This window comes from Nicotiana sylvestris, chromosome 1 (genome assembly GCF_000393655.2).
Source record: "Nicotiana sylvestris chromosome 1, ASM39365v2, whole genome shotgun sequence".
NCBI classification, from domain to species: domain Eukaryota; kingdom Viridiplantae; phylum Streptophyta; class Magnoliopsida; order Solanales; family Solanaceae; genus Nicotiana; species Nicotiana sylvestris.
The window spans coordinates 177,734,673-177,759,843 of NC_091057.1; the positions used below are offsets into that span (position 1 = coordinate 177,734,673).

Below are 25,171 nucleotides of genomic sequence, written 5' to 3' on the forward strand. Positions count from 1 at the left end.
AAAAAGAATAATCTTTAGCACAAAAATTTAATGTGAATCACGAGATAAACGAGAGCTTGAGAAAAATTCCCGTGCCATTAACAAAGATTGATTTTAAAACATTTTCCAGCGAGGGACCGATTTAACTCGTCACAGATTTCCAAGTTATATGAATAGAATAAAGCAATTATTTGCCTACTTGCGTGAGGAATGAACTTTACCCAAATCTTCACGGCAAAGGTCAAGGTACCTAATCATAATCAGTAGGTACAAACACCCTTAGCATGTCCATACTCGTTAGAGTTGGATTAGGATTATATTAATTTACCGTTAACAATAAAACAACAAAATAACCCAAATTAAAATATTTGAAGGGCAAAATCACACGAAATTATAGCCTAAACACGACTCTCCAAGTTGTCCTTCATATCCCTTTCTTTTGACTGCTCTTTTTAATTCTCTAAACCCCAAATTTGATCCCAATTTGATTCTTAGACTTGGATGGAGTCAGATTCTGTTAAATTGGAAACCCTAAGAATTTTCTGGTTCTGAAGTGAAATTGAAGTGCAAAAATGTTTCCGTGGAATTTCGCGAGGTCTGCGGAGACTTTGTTCTCGCGATGGGCGATCAAGAGGGTTTGCAAGTTTTTATTGAAGAAGAAATTGGGCAAATTCATACTAGGCGATATCGATCTCAATCAGCTCGATGTTCAGCTCAGTGCTGGTACAATTCAGCTCTCTGATCTAGCTCTCAATGTTGATTATCTCAATCAAAAGGTGCGCGCTTGTGCTTTTTTTTTTTCTTTCTGTTTTTGCAAATTCCAGAGGATATGAATTTGAATTTGATAGTAGAAGTAGTACAATTTTAATGATTTTCGTTTATTTTGATCTCTATTTATAGGATAAAGTTTAATTCTTTCTGTAGTTTTGTGAGTTATGTTCATTGAGTTGTAGGTTCATATAATCCTTTTAACTTTGGAGCTAGGTAGTTAGTTTATCTAGTTGCTATCGGGATTTTAATCTGGAAGGCTGGGAATTCTGGTGTGGTAATGCTTTTTAGAAGTGGAATTTGTTTTCCTCATTGTTGGATGAGCTACATTTGAACTTTAGCTTCCATGGCCAACTATGCTAAATCCCGAGTTAGTTGTGATCAGCTATATGAATTCTCTAGGTCTATTTCACTCTATTCAAGTCCATTTTATTCCGAACTAAATAATTTGCTTTTAAGGAAAATTAATCAATAGCTAAAGCTTCTCTAATCTACAGTTATTCTACAAGGATATACAAGTTTTTATCAGGGAAAAAAAACAAGAGAAAGGAGAAGACTCCTCACTGACACCAAACTTTATGTAAGTGTAACAACAAGAAGTAGCCCTTAACCCAAACCAGTTGTGTTAGCCTATATGGATTCCTTTATCCACCAAAGAAAAAGTTGGAAGAAAAAGGAATTTTTGTTTGTTGATAAATTGGCTAAACACACTTGTATATAAGAAGTATCAAAAAGTGGAAAACCTTGCAAAAATATTATGTTTCTACGAACGACACAATCTTTATACAAATAGGAACCTCGTGGATGCACTGATAAAAAAAAGGAAGAGATAAGAGGCTATTCCTCAAGTGTACAGAATCCTCCTCTATTCCATCAAAGAGCACTCTCCTATTTCTCTCTCTCTCTCCATACGGTCCACATAAGTGTTAGAGGAGCAACATCCCATCCTCCACATCTTCTCTTCCGTCTTCTAAAGAACCAGCTAAATATTGCTTCTTTAACAGTGTTTGGCATCACCCGCTGGAGTCCAAACCAAAAAAAAAAAAAGAGGAGGAAAATTTACAGACAGCAAAATACTTTATTTCCGCTGTCTGTTTTTGCTTAAATGTTTATGTGGTGTCACTTAACCTTTCAAAAAATATATATATTTACGTGCTGCCACTAAAATTTCTTCTAATGGTTACTCCTGCCCGGCGAGCCTTGTTGAAGTCTAGGTAATAGGATTCGAAATCATCCCTGGAACTCAATATCTTTTTCTTGCATTCTGGAAAGGCAGGGTAATAGTTTTGATCTCCGCACTTTAGGTCCACATTTTCCTTTTAACTTTAGCTTTCTCCTCTTTCGAGGGTTATCACATTTTGGTTGGTGAATTATTTGAGAATAGAAGTGTGTTTTAATTGAAAAATTAAGTTATGGTATCCTTTAGGGTGGAAAGCCAGATTCTTTGGCTGCCAGAGAAGGTTTCAAGCTTTTTAAGTGTTTCTTGCATGAAAGTTACTCGCTAGCCTCTTTCAGCAAAGCTAGCTGATTTTAAGGTACTTCATAGAAGATCATGACCTGCATATGTGTTACAGCTGCTGATCAATTTGGAATTCTTGCTTTTCACCTGTTTTCTAGGGATTGTATTGCCTGTTGGGCCTATTCTCCCCGAAACCTCTTTTTTGCAGGGGGGGGGATATTCAGTTAGAGAACCAACAACATGTATTACTCACTTTATCTTACTAGTCAGGTACCAAAGCATCAATTATATTCAACCATGGTATTTTTGAATTTCCTTTCTGCCTATCTACAACCCACTGCATCTTCTTCTTCATTATCCAAAGAGATGCTTGATTTTAGCTGATTATGACAGTGTTGCATCTTTCAGTTTGGTTCCACAGCAGCCGTGTATGTGCAAGAAGGGTCAATTGGCTCTCTGCTTGTGACAATGCCTTGGAAAGGGGATGGTTGTCGGATAGAGGTGGATGAACTTGAGCTTGTGCTTGCTCCTGATGCAAACTTTTCTCAAAGTACACTCGGAAATTGTCTTTCAACCAAAGCTTCGGTCAACCAAAATTTGGGAAACCGTAATGATGATAACGTAGACGAGGGTGGTGCTAAAACAAATGCTTTTGATGTTCATGAAGGAGTCAAGACCATTGCTAAGATGGTTAAGTGGTTGCTCACTAGCTTTCATGTAGAAGTTAGAAAATTGATCATAGCATTTGATCCCTGTTTAGGTGAGGAGAAAAGGACAGGGCTTTGCAAAACTTTAGTTTTAAGAGTAACTGAAGTGGAATGTGGTACATGTATCTCAGAAGGGGCTTCTTTGGATAGTGAAGCAGTGGATGATAACTTTCTGGGGTTGACTCAAATGACAAATTTTATCAAATTTAGTGGAGCAGTTCTTGAATTCCTTCAAATTGATGAGATTGTTGATAAGAAACCGAATCCATGCACTTCAGGAACAATTACAGGTGAGTGGTCAAGCTGTTCACCAAATGTCACAACCCCCATAATAACTGGGGAAAGAGGCGGACTTGCTGGGAACTTAAAATTGACTATACCTTGGAGAAATGGGTCCCTAGATATTTGCAAAGTGGAGGCAGATGCTTCTATTGATCCTCTGGTAATCAAACTTCAACCAAGTAGCATCAGATGCTTAATATATTTGTGGGGAATTTTAAAAGATATGGGGCAGAAGAAGGATACAGAATTTCCCCCCTGTGATTCAGTAGTGACTTGTGATTCAACAAGGGCAGATACTTCTATGCTCAGTATGGACGAGGTGCTTCCAGGTTCTAAAGCATTTTCTGCTGAACATGCATTCAACAGTGAACCAGTGAGGGAAGCCTTGCTGTCTGAGTCGTGTCTTATATCGGATTGGGTGAGTAGAAGCCGAAAAATCAACAATGAAGAGGAACCAGATTTTGGGGAAAGGTTGATACCCTTTTGCGTTTTACTGATCATGCAGTAGCACCTTTAAATTATGATAATTCTAGAGGGACTTTATGAGTGTTTATATGTGTTTTAATCTTTTTCAAAGAAATGCAAACTCTTTGACATGCTGCTAAGTTTCAGTTTGCTTTTTTTTTTTTGATAAAGTAATTATTTTATTAATGAATTATACTAAAACCCCGTATAAAAGAAGTGTAGCAAAAAGGTAGAAAACCTTAAAAAGATGTGGTTATCAATGGACGGCATTCAATTTTCAATACATATAGGTATCTGTTAAATTTAAGTTGCTTTTGTAACAACACGTGTCTTGGGGGAAACAAAAAAAAATTCTGCCTTTTGTTGCTTCAACCCCTTGCAATGTCTTGTAGGAATTGTATCTACCCTTATAATGTCGTTTTTTCTAAGTATTTGGCCTTGAATAGTTTAGTCTTTCAAAAATTTGAAGTCTTTCCAGCTTTACCACTATAGTAGTTGTTGAAGACATAATTAAGTAATTAAAAGTGTGCTCTCTCTAGCGAATTGAACTTTTAGATGAGATGGTTGCACAATTCAATCAGAGAGCCTGGGGCACGTGCTTGGCCCAAGAAAAAGAGTCAGATCCGTACGTGAGGAAGCATCTTGACGATATAATTCAATAATTAAAAGTGCGCTCTCTCCAATAGCTCAAGCTCTTAGATGTGATGATCACACAATTCAATACTAGCTCTTTACAATGATCATTATGATTTTAAATTGCATGTGGAAGTTTTATGTATTGCTTTTGCGTCGACACTGAATTTTCAACTTCCTATACTGATAGCATGACATGAAATTGTCAATGGAAGCAGGATCTACTTGTGCTGATACATCCTTATGTTCTTATGGTTGTATCTGCTTATGTTCTTATGGTTGTATCTTGCAGTGTGCACCAGTTTTTTGAATGTTTTGATGATCTAAGAAACTCGCAGTCAGCTTTAGGAAGCAGTGGGATGTGGAATTGGACTTGTTCTGTTTTTAGTGCAATAACAGCTGCCTCTAACCTTGCTTCTGGGTCATTGCTTATTCCTTCTGGTATGTTCTTTGGCCCCCACATGCACAAACACACACTGCATATATTATCCTAATTTCTTCCTGGCAGAAAATGTGCTGATCTGCCTTGTGATTAGTTATTTCTGTTGCAAAAATGATTCATATAAACCATTGGCATTTAGAACAGAGTGTTCTAGACATAGCAAAAGTAAGTGCACACAAGGCTAATCCATGCCTAAGAAAATATACAGACTTGAGTACAGGGAGGAGCTCAAAAGCAATTTCTTTTTTATCTTTTAAGATGATTAAACTGAGTTGATACTCGATTTAGTTTGTATTTCCGATTTATTTTTAGTCTTTTCTGTTTCCCTGATTGGGTGGATTATACAGCTCAATATATTTTATTTAAAAGTATGAAGATTGAGATTGTTCAGTCGCTTTAGTGGGGGACTTCAGTAATGGCGTCTTCGCATTTTAGGTCAGCCCTTTTGTCAAAGAACTGATTTAATTTCTTTTGACATTCACTTGCAGATCAGCAGCATCTTGAAACCAATCTTAGGGCAAAAGTTGCTAAAGTATCTCTTCTTTTCTCTTTTATCGATGAGGAAGAGAGACAATACTGCAGCGTGGATGCTGATAAAGGGAATGCTGGTTTTTGTGTTCATTATGTAAGTGCAAATTTTCAAGATTTGCTTCTACTGTTGCAGGTAATGTTCCATTTCTTTGTTGTTGATTTTACTTCATAATAGTTAAAATTCTTTGAATTTAGAACTCCTCTATTAACTTTAAAACCCATTAAGGCTTAATAGGTACGGCGTCAGGAAATGAATTTTGAAGCAACAGTTCAGCATATGCAACTTACTGATCACTTCTCAAGAAAGGATGATACAGTTGATTTCAAATTGCGTACCTATAATGACATTAAAGTAATTCAAGATGCAGTTCAAACTGCCCTTCCACCTCTTGATTGGTCCACCAAGACTGTTGATCTGGATAATCAGAATGCACCTGCTGCTCCGAATCTATTAGGGATGAATTTTACAGATGGGTTCAGTCATCCAAGGAACAAAATAAGTATGTTTGCTGACGACGTAGTGCAGGTAGAATTGCTTAAGACTTTTGGTGCTTGCCTCTGCCAAGCCACAAAAAGTTCTTCAGGAAACTCATTTGTTGGGCCAACATCTTTTTCATTGAAGTTGCCACCATTTATTTTCTGGGTAAACTTTGATTTGTTAAGTGAGACCTCAGAACTTTTCAAGAAAATTATGGATCCTATTGAAAAGACTGGCACTCTGGCCCGTGAGCATAGGCATATGGATTCATCCAAAGGGATTGGAAGGACTAGGCCTTGCTCTGGCACTAGAAGAATTTCAGAACAGGAAAGTTTCAGGGGCACTGTATCTCTTCCAACTGCCAGGATTATATTGTCTTTCCCCTGTGGAAATGATGATGGTTTTAAGAGCTATTACTCTTGGCAACAGTTTATTTCTCTTGATGTATCTTCACCATCAATTCCTGGGGAGAAAGCAAGCCATGCAACTAAAAAGAGTGCTGCTACTAGTTCTAAGAGTCGGAATTCTGTGGCTACATTGTGCTCTTTGTACTTGAATTTTGGAAAGCTTGATGTCAACTTAATTACATCATTGTCCGGAGAGAATGCCGAAATTACCTCTGGAAGTGCTCCAAAGTATAGATTTTTAGCACAGAAAATAATGACCACATCAAATGGAAGAGGGCCTTCTGTTGTTACCTTTTCTTGGCAGGACAGTGCCAGGACTGGTCCTTGGATAATGAAGAGAGCCAAGCAGCTTGCTTGTTCAGACAATGCACGGTGCTTAGAGAAGTTCAGAAGAAAAGGATATGAATTTTCCTCTGTAACCGCTGTTAAGGGTTCAGAGGACTTCAATGGTAATGTTCGAGAAGAAATGATTATAAGCTCTGGGTTCTGCATTCATGCACATTTATCTCCTGTTACAATTGCTCTAAGCAAATCAGAATTTGTGAAGTTAAATGATCTTCTGAGTCAAGTGATTGATAGGTTATCTGGACTGGACCTTGTTCCTCGTGATACTGAAGAAGTGAGTTCTGGCTCTCAATCATCAGTTCTTGTTGAATGTGATTCTATAACCATATCAATTAATGAGGAAGTCGTGGAGAAGAATAATAAGGGTTCGCTTCAGAATGAAATTACTGGTTCTTGGCATAGCTTTAGACTGGAACTTCTGAATTTTGGTCTATTATCTGTTTTAGATATTGGAGGAACAAATGGTGCTAGCTTCCTCTGGGTGACGCATGGTGAGGGAAACTTGTGGGGTTCAATTACAGGAGTTCCAGGTGAAGAGTTTCTCCTCATCTCCATCAGTGAGACTACCAGCAGCCGTGGTGATGGAGAAGGTTCAAATGTATTATCTGCTAAGTTGTCGGGTTCAGATATTATCCACTTCCACGATCCACGGAGCAGTTCCATGTCCATCACCATCAGATGTGGCACTATTGTTGCAGTTGGGGGCCGCTTGGATTGGTTTGACACAATTTTCTCCCTTTTCGCTGCACCCTCTCCTGAAACTAAACAAGAATGTGATAGTAATGTGCAGAAAGAGGATTGTGAAACTAGTGTCCCTTTTGAATCTTCTTTTATCCTTAGCTTGATGGACGTTGCCTTGAGTTATGAGCCATACCTAAACAAATTGATGATCCAGGGATGCGCTGATTCTCAGTCAAGTTCTCCCAATTGCGAGAAAGCAATAGATGAGCAGTATGTAGCATGCCTGTTGGCTGCATCTTCCTTGAGGCTTTCCAGTACAACTGTTGCTGATTCTGCTATCAGCAGTTACAAAATTACTGTGCAGGATCTGGGTCTGCTTCTTTCTGCTATGCGTGTACCCAACTGTGCTGGCAGTGTCTACAGTGTAGAGCATCTTCGCAAGATTGGGTATGTCAAAGTTGCTCAACAGGCAGATGTTGAAGCTCTTTTGAGAATCAGTTCTGACAATGGGGGTCTTTGGGAAATTGATTGTTCGGAATCACAGATTGTTCTGAACACTTGCCATGATACAGCTAGTGGATTGACGCGTCTAGCTGCGCAATTGCAACAGCTGTTTGCACCCGACTTGGAAGAATCCGTGGTTCACTTGCAGACAAGGTGGAATAATGTTCAGCAGGCACGTGAGGGCAAAGAATTCAGCACTTTTGACGTGGATTCTGTATCATCAACTTCTGATATGCAGGCTATGACTGGAGATGTAAGTAGTGAAGGTGGTAATATCAACTTGATGGATGCAATATGCGAAGACGCATTTCAACTGGACCACGGGGAGGATGGCCAAGCTGATTATCGTGAATCACCCATCGATCTGTCACCGAATAATAGTGTCATTGGCGAGACGTTTTACTCCAGTAATGAAGACTCTCCAAGGTTCTTGAATAGCTCGCCTCTCACTGGCTCAGTTCCTGTAGTTGGACAAGAAACTAGTGAGACTTCATTATCACCCGAACAGCTACCTCAGTTAATTGAAGAATATTTCCTGTCTGACCTATGTCCTTTGTCTGAACTAACATTCACAGACCAATCGTCGAAGGATAATCTTAGATATACACCTAGTCCCATGAGGAGCGGTGATGATTTAAGGGGAAATACTGGATGGTATGGTGACAACTCTTTAAGAATTTTAGATAATCATGTTTCAGAAGTCAACAGAAAAGCTGGTTCACCGGAGTTGACCGAATCTGAGGCGTCTAGCATTCTCAGTGAACCTGATGAAAACAAAAATACTAAGGGTCGCATAGTTCTTAATAACATGAATATCATCTGGAGATTGTATGCAGGATCTGACTGGCAAAATGTTCAGAATAATCCACAGCAATCAACAGGAACTTGTGGGCGGGATACAACTGTTTGTTTAGAACTGAAAATCTCTGGAATGCGATTTCAGTATGACATCTTTCCTGATGGTGGAACTCGGGTATCTAGACAATCCATAACAGTTCATGATTTCTGTGTTAAAGACAGCAGTAATGCTGCCCCTTGGAAACTGGTATAGAAAGTCTCTTCACGTATTTGGAGTTGCAAATAGTTTACCATCAATTATGCTGGATTTAAATTCTTTTTTCTGTTTGATGATCAAGGTGCTGGGGTACTATCAATCAAAAGGCTGTCTAAGGAAGTCTTCTTCCAAAGCATTTAAGCTGGATCTTGAAGCTGTAAGACCTGATCCTGCTATCCCTCTTGAGGAGTACCGGTATATTCACTATTTCCCTTGAACTTTTCTCAATTTCGCACCGGTCTCTCTTTTCCGGGGAAACTTTGTCGTCTCCATAATTTGCTCGGTTTATTCCAACAGAGCATGTCTTTGTAATGCCTTTTATATGCATGCATAGTTTCATTTGGATGCGCTCAGAAGTCAAGCGCCTGAATAGTTGGTTATAAAAATGGTAACTAGAAAGTAGTTTGAAATTATGTGCTTTAGAACTGGAAGGAGAAAAGACAAACAAAGTCTACCCCATAGAGAAACATAAGGCTTCAGGCAAGATGACATTTACTCGTTTATTTCCACCCAGCAGTTAGAAAAGAAGTTTATGACTAGTCCTTTACTATTACGAATCCGTTTGACTTGGTTCTTTTTTGTTTAGCATACTTGCGCAGAAGTTCACATATCTTTTCTGTCCTTCTATCACTCCCTTTATGTACATTATATAGAGATGCTCATGACTTACTGTATTTGTCCATTTTGTGCTTAATTTGCTGTTTATCTGTCTGTTAGAGGGATACACAAATGCAGATTATTTGTCCTTAGAGGTGGAAAAATGGGTGACTATATGGCGAGTATAAGTGGGTTTGGGTGGTGGAAGGCTACTAGACCTGTTGAGGGTTTGGTAAAGCTTTCAACCTATCTATAACCTGTTATGAAATCAAGACCATGGAACCAAGACCTAATAGCAAATAACAAAAATAGAACTATTTAATATATATATATTTGTGGAACTCCTATGTGTTTGTAGGTTAATGGCCAGCGTAAAAATGATGATGATATATGTTAGTATAGAACCCCCCCCCCCCAATCACACACTCTCCCCATTCGGCTTCTGCCAAGGTTAGGAAAATAGAACACTAGAAAGAGTTGGTGACTTTGGTTAATCTAAAAAAAGAGGGAAAAAGGACTCTTAAAAGAGAATGACGAAGTCAAGCAAAATTAATATTACCACTCTTGTTAGGATACCCTGCATTACAAACAAATGTCAACATGACTTGATATTACAAAATGATTATGACAATAATTTTAAGAATTTGTTATTGTTGTATACCACGATTATAACATGTGAACAATTTTAACCTTTCTTACTTATTTTTTTCAGCAACGTTAGCACCTACTTCAATCATTTACCTATTATCTCCCATTACAGTAGCTACCAAGCACCAGGTAACTCTTGCCACAAAGGCTTGGACGGGGAAGAAATTACCTAGTGTTTCTTTGTCTCTGTTGGTGCTTTAACCTTGGTATACCATGGTTTTTATTCCACTTAATTGACTCTACTAGATGACACTCTTAGGTCTTTTGTTACTTATCATTTTTTAAATAAAAATAGCATGCAATCCAGCTGGCGCGCACTAGGTTTCATCGTAAACCTAATTGCTTATTTCCAATTACGTGAATCAACAATTCAAATTGCACTCTAAGGTAGGGCATTTTCCTCGAATATTCCACCGGATACTTGTGATTATCATCAAACATGCATCTATGGCCCACACCCACCTTCTACCACCATTCATCAACTTCATATCCTAAGAAGCACCGGAAATTTATTTGGGAAATTGTTTCATTTGAGAAAACATTTCCTATGGAAGTTTTTGTGGGGAAACTCATTTTATGTTTTCATGGAATATACTATGTGTCATACCAAATGGGACCATAACCTCGTTTAGTTTTTTTTCCTCGTTTGCATTTGAGCAGGAACATATTTAGTTCTCTAAAATAGTAAAATGCCTAAACAAATTAATTCTAAATCAGAAATTTAAAGGAAAAACACTATTTATAACCTTCTTTTGGTGGAAAAGAGGCAATTCACGATAAACTTTGGCCATTATGTGTCCCCCATTTTCTATTAAACATCCAATTCACAAATGGAAAAAATCGATTGATTTTGTTTACACTATTAAACCATCAAAAGGATTGAGCTTATTTGGGCACTCAATTGAGACCCCATTTAGAAATCTGTCCATATTCATACCTAACGATTTTCCACAAAAATGTATAACTTTTATCCAACCGAGGGTCTATCGGAAATAACCTCTAACCTTCTAGGGTAGGGGTAAGGCTGTGTAAGTCTTACCCTCCCCAGTTCCCACAGTGGGAACTCACTGGGTTTATTGTTGTTGTTGTTGTATGTATAACTTTTACCAATCTTTTCATCCTTTTCTGAAGGATTGTGGCACAATATATGGGTACATAAAAAATTCACTCAATCGATTTAGAGTCAAGTTTTCAGAAACTTTATCTAAGATACTCCATCCATCTAGGGGGGAAAAGTAGAGATGTCTTATACGTCATCCATAATATGTGGAAGTATCGAAATACTTTGATTGTCTTTTAGTTTGAGCTTATTATTATATGTTGGAACAAGTTGACGCCCTTTTTAAGTCCCATGGCTGTCGCTAGTATATTTTATGAAAGAGCACGTATAGGAAGGTAGGTTAATTGACTAGTCTTTCTGTCCCCCCTAATTCATGTCTCATCATTCATATGTTTGTTCAGAAAAATCCGAGCTGTTGAATGCACATCATTAATTGTTCACACTGAATCCAGCCTCCAAAATTTTTGTGCGAGAAATTTTAGATAAAGGCACTTATGGTCTCTTTCGTGCAATAACTGTGATAAGCAAACTGCACTGTGTTGTTTCCTTCCATCACGATCTTATCACTTCACATGCGAATTTCTCTTGCTTGCTCATGCGTACAGCTTTAGCATTTGTTGCTTTTCAACACAAAGCTCCTCATAGAATTTTCAACAAAGAATTCATCCCAAACCTGTAATGAAGTGATTGGACTTATGATGCTTTCATTTTCAGGTTACGCATCGCTCTCCTCCCAATGCGTTTACATCTTCATCAAAACCAGTTAGATTTTCTCATCAGCTTCTTTGGAGGAACAAAGTCAGCTGTTACACCATCCCAAAGTACTTCACAGAGTCTGAGTAAGTCGGACATAGTAGCAAAGAGAACCAAAGTTGGGGGTGATGCAGTAATTGAAGAGGCATTGCTTCCTTATTTTCAGGTGAGAAATTGGAGGTTCCTTTTGCCAAATTTGACATATAGCTGCCTCCTTTCAAGTAAACTTTAAAAGCTTGTAGTTGGATAAATTTATTTATCTTTTTGAAAAGGTAAAGTAAAAGAAAAAGAAAAACTGTTTCGTCGTGCCTAAAAATGCTTGCGACTGTTGCTGCAATTTGAATCCTTTCATCTGTGGATATACCAGCTCTAGTCTGAGAGTGGTGTTGCTGGTTGCTTGATCAGTTTGCTACTGTCATCTGCGTTTTGTGATAGCTGAAGCTGATTTTACTGGATTTTGGTTGCAGAAATTTGATATCTGGCCGGTTCATCTTCGGGTTGACTATAGCCCTTGCCATGTTGATTTAGCAGCGTTAAGGGGTGGCAAGTATGTTGAACTTGTTAACCTTGTACCTTGGAAGGTATTTCACTTCCTTCTCCCTCGTGATTTTCCTTTATAGATTTAATTTGGTAATATTGCTCTAGTGTGGTTTTAGATAGCTGGTTAGAGTTTTCCTTCTCTTCTTACTGTTTTGTTGTGTAATGCATATTCAAATTATTCAGATGAAGTTGAATTAGTTTATGAGTTGTCATAAGGCTGCATTAATTCTTGTATACTTCTTGTATACGGGAGTTTTCTCCCTTTTGATTAATACAATTTACCTTATAAAAAAAGGCTGCATTAATTTTCACGATAAATGGTAAACTCTAGCTGATCCGACTTTGATAAAATGACATCTGATTGCCAGGTATTCAGTGTTAAAATTCATCACCTTTTCTTGAAATCTCATTTACCTAAAATGAAAGTTAGGAAGAACATTAGACATGCTTCAGAGTTGTTTTTCCCTGGTGTAGTCATATAGTATCTGTCTCCTAATGATGTGGTACTCTAAGGACCCTTCAGATGCATGCAAACTTGGTAAAGATAGATTTTTTCTGGTTTCTTACATCCTTTTGTTTGATAATCATTCAAGTTCCTGTCTTTCTATTGGAGATACCAGCAATCACTCTTGGCATCGTGGTTTTTCAGAACGGCTGTACCTTTTTTACCATGATAAATTCAATTGTTCTGTTGAGAGGTATTAGAGAAAATGTTAATATTACGTTGACAGTAGACAAGAAAAGTTCCTCTATTTCATTTTTCTTTCAGTAGATATTTTGTAATTGTAGAGAACCATATGTTTAGGACCTAAATGAAGAAATACTCAAATATTTAAGTATTCCAAATAATTGTCCAGGATATTATAATTTAGGACCTTAAGGTGCTTGCTTGGCCTCCTTGATTTGGCACTAGTTCAATGAATGTGTACGGACATAGCCAGTGGCATATTTAGTTGTACTTGACGTACATGAGGTGAAATATTTTTACGTACAAGTTTATAATATTGTGTGTCCCAATACTTCCTGATGCAGGGGGTTGACCTGCATCTCAAGCATGTTCAAGCTCTAGGTGTCTATGGCTGGAGTGGAGTATGTGAAATAATAATAGGAGAATGGTTGGAAGATATTTCCCAAAATCAGGTTTGTATATTTGTTAGAGTAGTGATAATTTGAGGCTTGCATGTGAAAGTTTGAAGTGGGTTCTGATCCTAATTATTGTGTTTCCTTTAGATTCATAAACTATTGAAAGGCCTTCCTCCTATTAGATCACTGGTAGCTGTTGGTTCCAGTGCAGCAAAGTTGGTATCTCTACCTGTGAAGAGTTACAAGAAGGATCAAAAATTGTTGAAAGGAATGCAAAGAGGTAATATTAAAGAAATCTATCTCTTGCATCTCTGGAGGATACATGTAGTGGAAGAAATAGAAGTCCGTACACTATGTTTAATGAGTCTTGAACTGATTATGTTCTTCCTGAATGTGGAGTGTTTGTTTATAGGAACTCAAGTTCTGCACTTTTTGCACTGATAAATATTTGCTTTATTGCACTGTTATATTGTTATTGTGGGTTTATTCATACAAGGAGCTGAAACTATAGCATGTAACAACAGAATATGTGTATATGTTGTGTTGGTGTGTGAGTGTGTCTGGTTTGTGTGTGTATATACTTGTCTCGTTTAGTATTTGGTGACAAATAGTAGTACCTCTTCAGCGATTTCTGTTATCTGTTAAAAGAGTGGGATTGATACTTTGGACTCTTTTTTTGCTCAAATCATGGGACAACTCTGCCACAGGACACAAATGTTTTTTTTTTTTTTTTCTCAGGGAACATTTTTTTTTGATAACGGTAACAAATTTTATAAATGAGTAAAATATTTACAAGAGATTGTGTGAGCCACAATCAGACCCCAAAAGATCTGATACTGCCTAGCCTATTCTGTTCGATTACATTTCTTCTAGCAAATCTAGTAAAGAATGTACATCCTCCCTATAGCTCTCTTTGCACCAAAAATGAAATAACAAAAAACAATTAAGCATAATTTTCTGGTAAGAGCTAGGCTTATCTTCAAAAACTCTGGCATTCCTTTCTTTCCATATGACCCACCAGATGCAAGCAAGAACTACCTTCCACCATTTCTTCTGTTTAATATTTGCCCCTCCATTGTTCCAGCTACTGAGAAGAGATGCAGTGTTATTGGGCATTGTCCAGGAGATTCCAGCCAAATTAAGATAGAAATGCCAAAGTTGAATAGTGACTGGACTGTGTATAAAGAGATGGGAAACTGACTCCCCATCTTTGCCACATAGACTACACCTAACATGTAGCTGAATTCCTCTCCTAATAAGATTATCCTGAGTTAGAACAGCTTCCCTTGCTACTAACCATGTGAAGCATAAGACTTTTGCAGGCGCCCTGACCCTCCAAATTTGTTTCCATGGCCATCCTTGAGTAGGATTAGGAGTATTGTTGATGAAATGATAAGCAGATTTCACTGAAAAGGATCCTGATTTGTGATCCTTCCACATTAAAGCATCTTCCTCTTCTGTGAGACCTTGGAAAGCTTCTAAGGTCTCCCAGAAATCTGCCACACTTTGCAACTCCCAGTTTCTGAAAACAAAGTTCCACCCATATGTGGATTTTGCTTCTGCTACTGAAATTCTTGGATTCGCAGCAATGTTATATAAGTCTGGAAACTGATCTTTCAGAGGAGTGTGCCCAAACCATGTGTCACACCAGAAGAGAACTCTTCTTCCATTTCCAACCTTGATACTAGAATGATCAGCAATGGACCTCCATTGTCCCCTAATTGTTTCGCATACACCAACTCCATGTGGGGATGATACTGGTTTGGTGCACCAAGGTCCTCCATGGCCATACTTCTCTTATATCACCCTTCTCCATAAAGCTGTTTCCTCCAAATTATACCTCCATAACCATTTTGCAAGGAGACTGTGTGCCAAGAGTGATACTGCGTGCCAAGAGAGATACTGCTTGTAGATCTCAAAATGGCTTCAATGATTTGCAGGTACAATAGCATTCCTTAGAAGTATTTCACTTGAAGCAATTGGGCTTGGAGTGCATTTGGCTGCTGGTGCTCATGAAATCCTTCTGCAAGCTGAATATATTCTTACAAGTGTTCCACCATCAGTACCATGGCCTGTGCAAAGTGGAGGAAACACTAGTGTGAGATTTAATCAACCTAGAGATGCCCGACAAGGGATCCAACAGGTGATAATCCCTTTTTTGAGATATTCTTTCATTTTACTTTTTGGCTGGTTAGTTGAAGGTTTTGAATTTTAGTCCCAAATTGCATCTATTCAAACTATTTTGGAAGGCCAAATGCATAGGCAGACACCCAAAGTTGGCATAAACGGTCAGATAGATACCTTAACTATCCTTGTGTCTGGATAAACATTTCTCGTTGTCGCAAGTGTGCCTTGTGCATAACCGGGTCCAGCAGACCTCACTCGTGAGTTACAATCTTGGCAGGCTTATGAAAGTATAACTGAAGTACTGATCCCTGATAATCTTGGCAGGCTTATGAAAGTATGAGTGATGGCTTCAGTAAGTCTGCTTCTGCTTTAATACGCGCTCCCATGAAACGATATCAGCGTGGTGCTGGAATGGGGTCTGCTTTAGCAACTGCTGTCCAAGCAGCTCCAGCGGCAGCCATTGCCCCTGCTTCTGCCACGGCACGAGCTGTTCATTGTGCTCTTCTAGGTGTAAGGAACAGGTCGGCACTCTCCTCCTCCTCCCCCCCCCTCTTTTGTATCAATTTATGCTTTTGAACAACTGCCTTTTATTTTTTAGCCAGGTAGAATTACAAAACTATCATTTAGTATTAGCATTTTTTTCTCTCTCTTTTAGTATTTTACTTTAATTTTTATGTGGTTGTGTTTTGGCTCAATAAGAATTTGACTAAGTGAAGATTCTTGCTTCCATAAGAAGTATTGCTTATAAGATTCTTGCCTAGGTTTAAAGTCTAGGGTAGAAGTTCTAATAGTCATTTTGATTTTCTTGATCAATTTGTAAATAGTCATTGTAATTTGCTTCTATTTTTAGTGATGACCTGATATTGATTATTGAATATTATTACTCCATTTTGAGATTTTATCTTGATCCCAACGTTTGAAGATGAATTCTTCAATATGTGGAGTTTTAACTCATAGTACCATGCAGCCTCAATCCGGAGCGTAAGAAAGAGTCTTTGGAGAAATATTTGGGGACTTCTCCACCTCAGCAGTATATGTAGGTGGGTATGCAGCTTCACTCTTAGTTGTCTTTGGAGATATATTTTGGGACTTCTCCACCTCAGCAGTACATGTAGTGGGTATGCAGCTTCGCTCCTTAGTTATATCTATTAGTGCATTTCCAGCATGGGTTACATTTTCTATTTATACAATTATCTTTCGGAGTATAACTAATGGAGACATATGAAGCTTTTACTTCCCGAATGAAATGGGCTAGAAGCAGTAACAAATTTTATTCTTGTTTGCATAGGAAAGTTTCATCATCAGGAGCTCCAACAAAATTGCAAGTCAGCTTTAGTTTTGTATAGGTGAGTTCAGAGGTTATTAATACGTTGCAACATGGGGCGGGTAAAAGTGAAACTTCGAAGTCAACTTAGTTCCTTCTTCTGAGCAAAAACTATTTTACAATCTCCCCCCCCCCCCCCACACACACACACAACAAAACAAGGTATCTCCAGCTTCTCCGTAGTTATTCAGCTGATTTTTCATTTGTCAATAGCTCACCTTTCTTCCGCTCTTTTATCTCTTTAATACTGATATTATGTTTGAATGAGTAAACATTATATGTATTTTTCATAGGGTTTTTTTTCCACCCAGGTAGTTTTAATTGATTTGCTTTGCCTATTGCTTGATGGCAGGTGTACAGATTGTAGGACAATTGTTCAGATTATTTAATTTGAGGAGATAGGTAATCATGTAAATAATGTACATATATCAGAGTGGTGATCTTATTTTTTACTTATACGGCCGACCATGCCATTAGTTTCAGTGTCGTATGTGTAAATTGTAAATATATTGGTTCTCTTAGTTTTGCTGGCAGAATTGCCATCTCATCTGTACAACATTATTTGTTGTAATTATCCTGTGTATAGGTGTTGCCAAAAAAAAAAAATCATGTATATACATGTGTATCCTTTCTGCCCCCTTTATTCTCTTACCTCTCGTAATTGTGCCTATATCTCATGATGTATAACAAGAGTTCTTTTCAGAGAGACAAAAGAGTGCTTAGTCTGTAAAATTTACTATCTTTTGGGCTTTTAGCAATACGCGTTCTTGATATACTATAACATCAAGGACCTCGGACTGGTGGGATTTATTGGTAAAATCTTATGTTAATGTCAGGTCAGTGCAACTGTATATTGGCGGTTGTGTTGCCCCATGCTCTCGTTTTGTTTATTATGTAGCTTTGATATTTCAATAAATTATTTGTTGAACGTCAAATTCCGGTCCTAGATATTATGCCCATAGAAGGGGAAAAACTTTTGGATGAAGTCAGGTAAAAATAATTATTTGGAGTCACCTAAATGGTCAGATTCCAATTTCATTTTGATGCAAAGCCTGAGCATGCGACTTCCGTGAAATGTGAGTTCAAAAGTGAGTGATTTTGTATCTGCTTATTGCATAAGCAATTTATAGTCCTATTTGGATAATAATATGAAATTTGTGAACAAAACAGTTGGGATAGAAAATCGGCATAAGCAATTTAGAGTCCTATAAAGGTGTCTTAAGGCGGCTCTGATGATGTGCCTACGACGAAACTGTTTGACCTTTCGTTTTGGTGTATATCAGTTTCTGGCCAGTGAAAACGTGACATTTATGGTCTTTGGGAAATATGGTCACAATGATATTTTTTGTACATAGAAATGTGCCCTTCCTGATAATAAAAGTACATAAAAAAGTATCCTTGAGAGCATTAGTATGGAACTTGTTTTACTTTATTTCTAAGATAGTCTGTTATTATTAAACCTTAAAGATCCAAGTAAAATTTCTTAGTGAATTTTGGAGTCAGTTTTATCAGAATCTCTCGTTTCATGACGCACACCATATATCCTCAGAGTTCAATGAAGCCTTAGTTGGACTTGGGGGGGGGGGGGGATGTGTGTGTGTGAGAGAGAGAGAGAGATCTAAAATTTGGTAGAGCATACAAACGGATTAGATTAGATTCTATCAAACAAATAGATATGATTACATCGAAAGTACTTAGAAGCGGAAAACATTTGTACAACATAAAACAATCACGACGATGCAGATGTGTACATGGTTCAATTCTCTAAGGGGTGGATGAATGATCAAAGAGATCACAAGTTTTCAGTCTCCTAATAGTCAAGAAAATCTCAAAATCTCTAAAAACACCCCGAAACAAGAAAAAAAATTCCACCCTTGTTAGATCCAAGAATTCTACAACATCATCATTTTCCCTCCCTCTTCAATCTATCAATTAGCTCCTGAAAAACAAGAAATTCAAGTTATATGCGCTGACGGTGTACAGAAACTATTAGTATAGTTTAACTTGAGACAATATGTTAATTACTTTTATCATTGTGTTATCAATTAATGCATATCATATAAATTTATATGTAATTACATTATAAGTGATCTGATAGTGTAAACTTTTTCCGTTACAAATTTCTAAATTGAAGCGAATGAACTAGTTCAAATGTTGGCTTACCTGTGATAATGTCATTGAAGAAATCAGGCATCTTTGTCTCTTTATCAGCTTTCTTTGGCATAATTGGAGCTCTCTTGAAACCAAACCGCTCTTTCCAGCTCCCCTTTCCAATTGGACGAAATATATCTTCATAACCATCATCATCAGCAGCAGCAAGGAGTTCATCTTTAAGTGTTGTAGCCTTAGTGCTGTTTTCTCTCAAAGGCAACAATTTACCCTTGAAAAAAACTTCATCTGCTGGAATCATTTTGTAACCAGAGACAGAGAATTCGAAATCCGAGGAGACAGGTGCCTCTTTGTAGCCATGTTTTTGCTGAGTATCAGCAAAATCATTTGAGAATGAGATTCTTGGACCCATTGTTGTGCAAATTCCTTGCTGATTTAGGCATGCCATGGACCATTCAAAGGAAAAATAATGTCTCACTAATTTTCAATGTATTCCTTCTGAGAAGTCACATGCAGTTTTTCTAGTCTTTATATAGATGGTAACTTGTTCTATCAGTAATCAACTTTTGACTACCAAATATCTTCAAAGGACAATGACCACATTAGTGTACATAAATAAAATTAAATTGTCTATGACTCACACCTGTATAAGCTTGCTCACGTTGCCGGTCCCTAGATCGAATAAAGGAAGAGTGTTGCGATAGGAAAACTAAAGAATTTATGATGAATTTTCACAATATAGAATATGTTGGGATGTACACACGTAAGCACTCGTCACATGGCCGATATGGACAGTGTGATTCATATGAGCAGTGGCGGATCCATGAATTTAAAGTCGTGGGTGCTAGTCGATAAAAATTCTGAAAGAAGAGAAAAAAAGAGTTAAATTATGGTGCTCGCTTAATATTAACTAAATATTTTTTTTATTGCATAAGCAAATGTGCTAATTCTTCTAGTCAAGGGTAATGGGTGCTTGAGCACCCACAATTGTCATGTAGATCCACCACTGCAAATAAGCGACCCCAACTTGCTTGGGATTGGGATCAGACTATAGAGATGGATGAATTATAATCAATGGTTCAACTGAGTCCAACAATTTCGACACTAAATATAGTTGCGTGTGAGAAAAATCACCAAAACTAGACATATATTAAATTTGGAGCTCAAAATTTTAAAAGTGTTATAGATTCAGTAGTAAGACAATAAATGTTGAACCAAGTAAATTGAAATTTTTTAAATTTTGAATCCACCTTGCTAATCGGAGTTGTCATATAAATTGTGTAGTGATACATTATGCCACACAGATCTGTTTATAACTAATTAATATTATCTTTTAGTTTTCTATTTTTTGCTTCAAAAGTTGTTCATTGAACAACTACTTTTAACTTAATCTAACATTGCAGGCATGTGAATCCATTAAAATAAATCAGATTGCATGTGTTTTCTCCTCTGTTATATGATAGTGATATCTATCTGCCACCAATCAAACATGAATGACTGAAATAAATTTATCTCGAGACTTATGCTAGATGCATTGTATTAGAAGTCAGTTTTTTCGCTCTAATTGTTTACTGCTCTTAAATTATTGCTCTCTTTATTGACTATTTACCGCTCCAAGATAAAAATGGCAGAAAAAAAGGAATTTAATATGATTCGAGTAGATTACGTACACACCACTTTTTAATGATTAAGTAAATTTTCATGTATAAACATGGCCATTAGGAACTCGTAGTAACAGTAATGTCAGTGACAAATCCATAGTTTAAAATGTTATACTTCCAAAAACCTTAATTATGAAGCAGAACATGTCTCATATTGTTGTATTATAAGATCGATCCTCTGCTATTAATTCTAATTTCTAGCATAGGAAGATGTAGTGTATTTTGGGTATATATATATACACTAGTAGTGTAGTGACAAATCCATAGTTTAAAATGTAGTGTAGTGTATTTTGGGTGGAGTCGGGGGCGGATCCAGATGGTTGGTTAGGAATTCACGTAAATTCAATAATTTTTGTTGAGACCTTATATATATATATATATATATATATATTACTAAATATTATTATAGTATTAACTTGAGATCGTTGTAAAAATTCACAAACTTCAAATCCTGTTGTTGTGGAATATATGAATAAATAAATCAAAGAGCTTAGGCGGTAAGGCATTTTCCTAATCTAGAGGCGAGGAAAATGGTAAACTGAATTTTAGCGTCATTTTCTTCTTCAATTTTTTTTTTTTTTTGGTCTTTCCCGATCTTGTTTCTTTGAAGTAGACAAAGGGATCTTTTTCTCTCGTTAGATTTGTAAGAAATTAGATGAACCCTGATGATCTTAGATTCTTGATGAAACGATACGGCGAACATACTTGCGACATGGAGTAAAGATTTTAAGTTTATGAGTTCTGAATAAACTATTTTATTAAGTTTTGGATAAATTATTTATCGTGAATCTTTTAACACAAATATATAATTTAAGTCAAAGCTACTGACTTCTATCCAACCATACGAACTACACTAGCTTCGCCCATGCTTGCGGAATATTTGAACAAGAATACATATTTATCACGTTTGAACTCTAGGTTTCTATTTTTTCTTAACATTATTAAGTGTAACATATAGGTAAAACAAAAATCCAAAAAAGAAGGTCATTATAACAGGGTGTTAGGTATTGTCCTGATTTTCTTACCATAATTGAATTTTCCTTTTTATAAAAAGAAATTATAATTTTTCTATGTTTGGCTAGTCTTTTTTTCTTGTAGGAAAAGGTTTGGACTTCTATAAATTGAAGATCCTTCCTTCTCATTCAGTAGCATCCACAATGTAGCTATATGAGGTTTGAGAGTCGTGTTTAGGGGGAGAACTTTACGGGACAAGTGTTAGTGTATCACTTGTGTTTGCCTCTTCGTGAGGTTGTTCTCTCGATACTTTGTATACTCTAGTGGATTGCTCATCTCCGTTGTGGACGTAGGTCAATTGACATAACCACGTTATATGTTTGTATCTCTTTTGGTATATTTCTCTTTGTTGCGTGATTTATCGTCGTTCAACGTTTGCTTTGCTAGCTTCCGCATGATACCTGGTTTTTCCGGTCCTAACATAGGGAGGATGCACCATACATTTGATGGGTTCAATTGAATCCATTATTTTAAACGCGAATAAATATACATGTGAAAAATTACTAGAATATCAACAAATATTATAAATTTTGGATCCGCCTTTGTATGCTCTGGAGTTTGCATGGTTGATCCAGATAAAACCTATTAACTTTCATTCGCAGCCAGTTAATCTCAAGCTGGTAATGCTTAATTTCTACGTTTGAGATTCATTTTTCTCCGTTGCTTCTGGCTTTTTCCACAATTGTTAATGTTACCCCTCTTATTATGGATTCATTATGACTTTCTGGGAAGGTATTCACTTTAAATATATTTCCATTTTGTTTGTTTTTCATAATTTCGAAAAGCCACCTAAGTTCTTGATCAGTACAATATAACATGTCATCAGAAATGAATCTAACATCACTCAGATTGACTTCTTAATGGTGAGACTATATGAACGAATCATGGTTAAATTTGTAGGACCCCATTTTTGTGGCCGTAATATAGGGAAGACAGACTAAATATGAGTTGGCATTAACCTATTCTTATCTTCATTAGAGAGCCTCTTAGTCATTTCTCTCCGTTTTGACATGCAAAAATAAAAATAAAAATAAAATCCTTGATACGCTAAAAGAATTTCAATATGCTGAGCACTCAATTCAGGAAATACTAATTACTCCATCACTTATATTTAGTATTTACATCAAATTAAACAATTTAATGTAAATAGTTACTATGTATACCTTCCGTCTCAAATTATCTATCGTAATTTTTAAAAATGATTGTCTCAAATTGTTTGTCATTTTGGAAGTTCAAGATAAAATTAATTATTTTTCTCATTTTATATTTAATTATAATTGTTCTTGAAGATGACGATAACATATGAATAGAGTAAATATATATTTAATGAAGAAAGATTATATCTTAAGATATAAATAATACTAAAATAGTTCAAACTTTTTCTAATTAATGTTTTCTTAAAGGGCGGACAAAAGAGAAAGATAACAAATAATTTCAGATGGATGGAGTATTATTTAAGTTGTGAACGGCTTGGAGAGAGGAAGTTGATCAGACTTTGCTAATCGTGGTAGCGAGAAAATAAACATATTACATAATAGGGCATTCTTATATTTTACGAGTAAAAAGACAAAATTTGTTCACCATATGGGAGACCACATAGCCATTGAACCAAACCTCTCTTAATAATCTCGAAAGCTTTTTCTATCACAATTTGTGTCTAAGAAATCAGCCACCTGTTAAGCATCCATTCAAAGATTCCACCTGAAATACCTTTTTGATGAAGATAAACCATGTGAGATGAAATTGGAATCTTTATTTTTCTTTTACCTTTTCTGTACATAATATTAATTACATTAGTCAATGAAATACCTAAACAAGTCTTACTCTTCTTATGACTCTCTAAGAATTCAAAGCAGAAAAGTTCACGAGAACATGTGCTATGCCAGTTAGGCCTAAGGAGATAACTCCAATCTTGTTGTGCTGTACAAAATTGTAATTACGGCAACCACCTTATCAATATGATCTTAATTTTAATGGTTTCATTTGTCGGCACAACTTTTACAGAGTGCTACTGACTATAGAGATTTCAGTATCTAAAGAGCTAGGCGGAGGTAGAAGTTTGGATACGAGTTCGGCTGAAGTTACTTGCTTTTGATCGAATAGTGTATTTGTGTTAAAAATATTCGACTTAGAACCCAATTATTAGTCAATAAAATTGCCGTTATAAATCCTAGCTTTGCCTTTGTAAGTATAACAGTCTCGTTTGTTCCAAATATTTTTGAATATTATAACGAAGTGTTGTTATATAGAACATATACAGTGGCCGATCCACCCTTTAAGAAGGGGTGGCATGGCACCTGCTAAGATGATCAAAAAATTATATACCTATATTTAAAAAAAATTAAACTAGGTTCAATATCTGATTCTGCCACCCACAGCCGTAAACTAGACAAAGATGTCATGGCTGGTAGATCTTTTTGAAAGCTTTTTCCATGTATAAAATTCAAGTTGGAATTTATCTTGAACCTTATCCGACTTTTCCTTTTCTTTGTGATTTTTATTTTTATTTGTCCCAATGATTTTTCTTTTCGATTACCCTCCAATTTTTATTTGTCGTTTTATTTTTCTTTTCTCTATTCTATTGTTTTCTATATGATCTCTAGCAAGAACACTCAAAAAGGAGACTCTAAAACTTTAAAATTATATAAAAGAAGCATTCTTCTTAATTTTAAATTTATGAGTTTTCTTCTTTCAAATCCGAAAAACTTGGGTCTTGATGAGAGTTTTGGATTGAGATAAAAAAATCATCTTTTTTATTATATTATACAAAATTTGTTATTCTATGGTTATTAAATATAATTTAAATTTCTTGACTATTAAATTATGATGAAAATTTCATAAGCATTGCTTAAAAAAAGGATTTATGATATTGATTTTTGGGAACTTGTAGTTATTTTAACTTTATACTTATGGGGTATAATTTATCTATTGAAGAGATTTTTTTAAATTTTCTTATTCTGGTTGATGTAATTCCCTTATTGAAGATGTTATCTTACTTGTATAAATTTATTTTTAATATATAGAAAAGGATGTGATTTTCTAGTAAAAATGTTAGTTTTACTTGTGTTGTTATAATAAAGGTGTGATTCCTTATTTAAAATACTAATTACATTTGTTTTTTATATCCGAGATGTAATTTTTATATTTACAAATAAAAATTACTTATTAGGTTGACACGAATAAACTCAAAAAAATCGAATAAAAGTTCCTAACAAATTTCGTATTAGTCATTACAAGATATACATTAAAGAAAATTATGGCACCCGCCATCTTCAATCCTAAATCCGCCTCTGCATATATTATAACATAACATAAAAATTGGTTCTGAAAAAACTTGACTTTTATAGTGAAGTATTACTATATAGGGATAATGGCGTGCCTTAGAAAAGGAAAAAGATTATCAAAACTTGATTCTTAAGGTTGCCAATTTAGTGGTTGTAATAGTAGTAGTAATCTACTGTAATGTGCTTCACATGTTATGCATAGTTGTGTGTTGACCACCTTTTTGCAGAGTCCTTGT

At 36.2% G+C, this 25,171-nt stretch overlaps 2 protein-coding genes across 3 annotated transcripts; one reads left to right on the top strand and one right to left on the bottom strand.

Moving 5' to 3' along the window:
• The first annotated feature begins 333 nt into the window (after window positions 1-333).
• On the top strand, window positions 334-17,505 carry LOC104222912 (autophagy-related protein 2). 2 transcript variants are annotated; one of them, XM_070171571.1, is made up of 15 exons: window positions 334-755; window positions 2,615-3,666; window positions 4,586-4,734; window positions 5,224-5,399; window positions 5,502-8,726; window positions 8,818-8,930; window positions 11,755-11,959; window positions 12,261-12,374; window positions 13,366-13,473; window positions 13,564-13,696; window positions 15,357-15,559; window positions 15,868-16,064; window positions 16,511-16,583; window positions 16,832-16,889; window positions 17,220-17,505. In XM_070171571.1, the coding sequence occupies exons 1-13, from the start codon at window positions 552-554 to the stop codon at window positions 16,581-16,583; spliced, it is 5,952 nt and encodes a 1,983-aa protein (XP_070027672.1). In that variant the 5' UTR covers window positions 334-551; the 3' UTR covers window positions 16,832-16,889; window positions 17,220-17,505. The 2 variants fall into 2 exon arrangements, with proteins under 2 accessions (XP_070027672.1, XP_009772542.1); XM_009774240.2 differs by having other exon boundaries at window positions 335-755; window positions 16,511-16,661.
• A 986-nt stretch (window positions 17,506-18,491) lies between these two features.
• Window positions 18,492-19,526, bottom strand: LOC104222914 (uncharacterized). The gene is made up of 2 exons (XM_009774241.2): window positions 19,031-19,526; window positions 18,492-18,806 (listed from the first exon to the last, which is right to left on the bottom strand). The coding sequence occupies exons 1-2, from the start codon at window positions 19,422-19,424 to the stop codon at window positions 18,796-18,798; spliced, it is 405 nt and encodes a 134-aa protein (XP_009772543.1). The 5' UTR covers window positions 19,425-19,526; the 3' UTR covers window positions 18,492-18,795.
• Window positions 19,527-25,171: the final 5,645 nt, after the last annotated feature.